This window comes from Pteropus vampyrus, unplaced genomic scaffold, assembly GCF_000151845.1.
Source record: "Pteropus vampyrus isolate Shadow unplaced genomic scaffold, Pvam_2.0 Scaffold640, whole genome shotgun sequence".
Lineage (NCBI taxonomy): Eukaryota > Metazoa > Chordata > Mammalia > Chiroptera > Pteropodidae > Pteropus > Pteropus vampyrus.
In genome coordinates, this window is record NW_011889421.1 from 6,308 (window position 1) to 9,998 (window position 3,691).

A 3,691-nucleotide genomic window follows, 5' to 3' on the forward strand; every position below is an offset into this window, starting at 1 on the left:
TGGTGGAGGGTCAGTGGCCAATGATAATGATTCAATGGTCATGACGATGAGGCAGCCAGGGCATCAGAGATCTACACCATCACAAGCAAAGAACAAACTGCCTTCCTCCCTCAGCAGACAGTCAAGTCCTACCACCTTAATTCCTCTACAATTCCTCAACCTCTCTCCAGGCCCACTGCCACAGCTAAAGTTGAAGCCACCTTTACCTCTTGTCTGGATGGTTGCAACAAGTTCCTGTGGGTTAAATTTTGTTTCAGCCAGAGTTACTTTTCTAAAATGCAACATATTAAATTTCCTGGTTAAAGACTTTTAATGTTTCCACTTCAACTTCATTCTGAACTCCCAAGAGTGACACATGAGGCCCTTCATAACCTGATCTTGCTAACTTTCCAACCTCAGTCTCTGCCATTTCCACCTCTTGCAGTCTAGACTCCAGGCATTTTGGACTGTTTGCAGTATCATGCTCTCTCATTCCCTGATTTGATTGTGTCCTGTGGGGAATCAGAATAGTAAGTGATACTATTAGGCACTAAGTAGCAAAGGAAGATGCCTTAGATTAGCAAACTAGCAATACCACAGTATATCTTCTGGCTCAATTACTATTTGCTTTGTCCTGTTGACCTTCTGGTGGTTAGGTTTTGCTTGCTATGTAGGGATATGTGGTTGACATTATAAGTGCTAACCAATATTTCCAGCTCTGCTTCCTGAACAGACAAAAGATGATATTCCCCAGTTCCCTTAAGGTAGGTAGGATCTACACATTATGAGTTTTGGATAAACGGCTGCAATGTAAAGTAATATGTAGTGATATCATTCAGGTCCACAATGGATTATACTGCTCTGGACCATATTTGGTTTTAAGGCCAAAGCTCTTAAAACCCAGGGCGCAATTTGCTTTTCTTTCTTCCTCTACTGAAGACATTGTGAAAGCGTATCTTAATATGGAGGTGCCACAAGATCAACCTGGATTGCTAAACTGGTTGCTAAACTAATAACTAAAGAGTCTTCTAGAAATGCAGTACACACAGTATGAATGAGAATTAACTTCTACTTTGCAAAGCCAATGAGATATTGGTGCTGTTTGTTACTATATACTGGTATAGTATGCATCAGTATAAGCTGACCAAATAAATGATTTCATCATTGCAATAATTTATTTGTCTTTAAATCATTTCATTTCCCCTAATAAACGTACCTTCTTTGCTCCTTTAAACAAAAGAGAAAAATCCAAAGCATAATTCAACAATTCAAATGTGACTTACTTTTACAAGTAGGAGGGCTGGGACTCCAGACACCTATTGTTTTGTTCTCCACCATGCAAGAAATGGAAGCTTTGCCTAACATTGAGAAGCCAGGGTTACACCTATAAGTGACAGAAGAGCCATATGTGTAGATATCTTCATTTCCACCACTGCGCTTGCCATTGATGATATCAGGAGGGGGCTCACAATTGGCAACTGGGATGAGTGAGTAAAGAGAAAGAAATAATCAGGTAAGGCATCCTTATAAATCTAACATTCACGATGCAAATTCTAATGAACAGTACAAAAAGCAACAAAGATATACAGGACTTTTATCACCTAACATAAGTTTATAGTCAAGTCAGGAAAAGTCCTTACTTACTTACACATTCTGGAAAAGAATTACTCCAGCCAACTGTTTTATCTTGGACTTCACAATAACTAGTGGTTGAGCCCATTAAGATATACCTGAATAAAATAAGATTGGAGATTTTAGTGGCGTTCTTTCTATCCTAAATTAAATTGGATAAAAGTATCTGAATAAATAAAATTGTTACTCAATATTAAAAAATGGAAAAAAAAAATGTTTCCTCAGATAATACTTCCCACTGAGCACTCCATTCAGTAAAATTTCACCATTGCAATGAGATGTGTTTGTTCACTTGTTCTTTTATTCTGTAATCTAGTATTGAGCATCTACTAAATGTCAGTCATGAAGTTCATCCAGAGCTCAAGCGGGACAATATAGGGTAAAAGATTCAATTGAGTGTGTCATGCATTTTGAATGAGAGTACCAGCTAGATTACTGACTTCAAACTTTCATTGTTTGCAGCCTCCTTTTGACTTTCAGATGATTACTCTCTTCCATACACCATTAACTCCCTGTTCATGATCCCTATTTTTATGCTCTTGACAAGTTCTAAGCCTGCTGCTCTCTATGTAGTTTGGTAACAGAAAAATAAAATAAAATAAAAGCATTGTTAGTATGATTTCAAATTATACTATCATTGAGGAATAACGTACAGTATGATTGAACACTAACACAAATGTTACCTTCAGCAATTTAAGAGCCTCTCAAGCTTATTTAATAATAACTTAAAGGAAAAAAATCTTTTAATAAGATAAGATACAGTGAGAATTCAACATTACTGCATTTTGAAATTTCTTCAAAATGTAATTTTCCTAACTTAGCCAGGAAAACAAATGAAAAGTACTGTTTTCTGGTTATTCTAATAGGAACATTTCAATGTTCCAATAGCACCATAGTTATGAATCTTCTCACTTCTCTTCTTAGCAGTTATTCACAACAAGAGAAACAGAATAAACATGATAAAACAACAAAAATAAAGAAAAATGTAAGATATAGATGACAAGCAAAGGAAAATTAGAATATATTTCACTGGAATACATGAAGAAGGAGCACAAAACAATAAAATAGCTATTTAAAAATGTATTTCAAGTCAATATTACAAAAATAAAATACTTTAATCTACATTTTAAAATTGTATGTCACAGCAACAAAAAAATGAACTAAATTGTTTGTATCAAAATAACTAAGAGTAGGATTATTATATATCAAATATAAAGAATAATATCTTTGGATAGCCAAACAAAGACCAAGTCATATATGGGAATAAAAAATCCAGGTAGGCATCAGAGTTCTCTACAGCAACATCCACTAGAAAAGGATATGGAGCAAAACCTATAAGATAGTCAAGAAAAGAAAGTATGAGCCAAAGACTTTATGTCCAGCCATGTATATAAATATCAAGTTCTCAGATAGCACTGAACCTGTAAGAACTCAAGGAATAATTTATCTTGGAGCTTTTCTTTTAGGAAATCGCCAGAGGACAAACTATAGCCAACCAAGCAACGACAGGGTAAATTTCAACAAAAACAAGCAAAAAACAACTCGTAGTGAGCACTGAACATGAAGATCTAGGACAAGAACAAAGGTAAGGTTAAGAGTGACTGAAATAAATACAAATTTATATGCTCTGACAGTGCTGAAATAATATAACTAACAAATAATAGGAGATGTGGGAGAAAATGCAAAACAAAACAAACCCCCTCATTACCTTATCCTCAAGAGTTGGGAGTGAAATCGAGCTATAGACACATATGAGTATTTAACAGTAATGTTAAATATAAACATTAAGATAATACAAAGGACATAAATTTACTGCTTTAAAAGACAGAGGGGTGAGGAGGAGAGAATACAAGGTAAATTTACTGTTGCTCATAACAGGGAACAAATTTAAACTGCCTAAAAATAAAGGGGAATAATGATATTATATTAATGTAAATGTATATAGGTAACCACTAGAACCAAATTTTAAACCTTCTTAAATAGCAAATATATAGAGTATAAAATATGAAATAACATAATAAAACCAAGTCTATAGCAATCACTCATATCAATAAATGTAATTGGCACTTTTTAAAGAACT

General features: G+C 34.4%; 1 protein-coding gene across 1 annotated transcript in view; it reads right to left on the reverse strand.

Moving 5' to 3' along the window:
• C4BPA (complement component 4 binding protein alpha) overlaps positions 1 to 3,691 on the reverse strand; it is a gene marked incomplete at its 3' end in the record, with an annotated part of 21,560 nt that overhangs the window by 2,562 nt on the left and 15,307 nt on the right. The window contains exons 6-7 of the mRNA XM_023525889.1: positions 1,624 to 1,709; positions 1,263 to 1,457 (exon numbers count right to left, since the gene is read on the reverse strand). Coding sequence (XP_023381657.1) covers positions 1,263 to 1,457; positions 1,624 to 1,709 — 281 coding nt within the window. The remainder of the gene's footprint in view (positions 1 to 1,262; positions 1,458 to 1,623; positions 1,710 to 3,691) is intronic.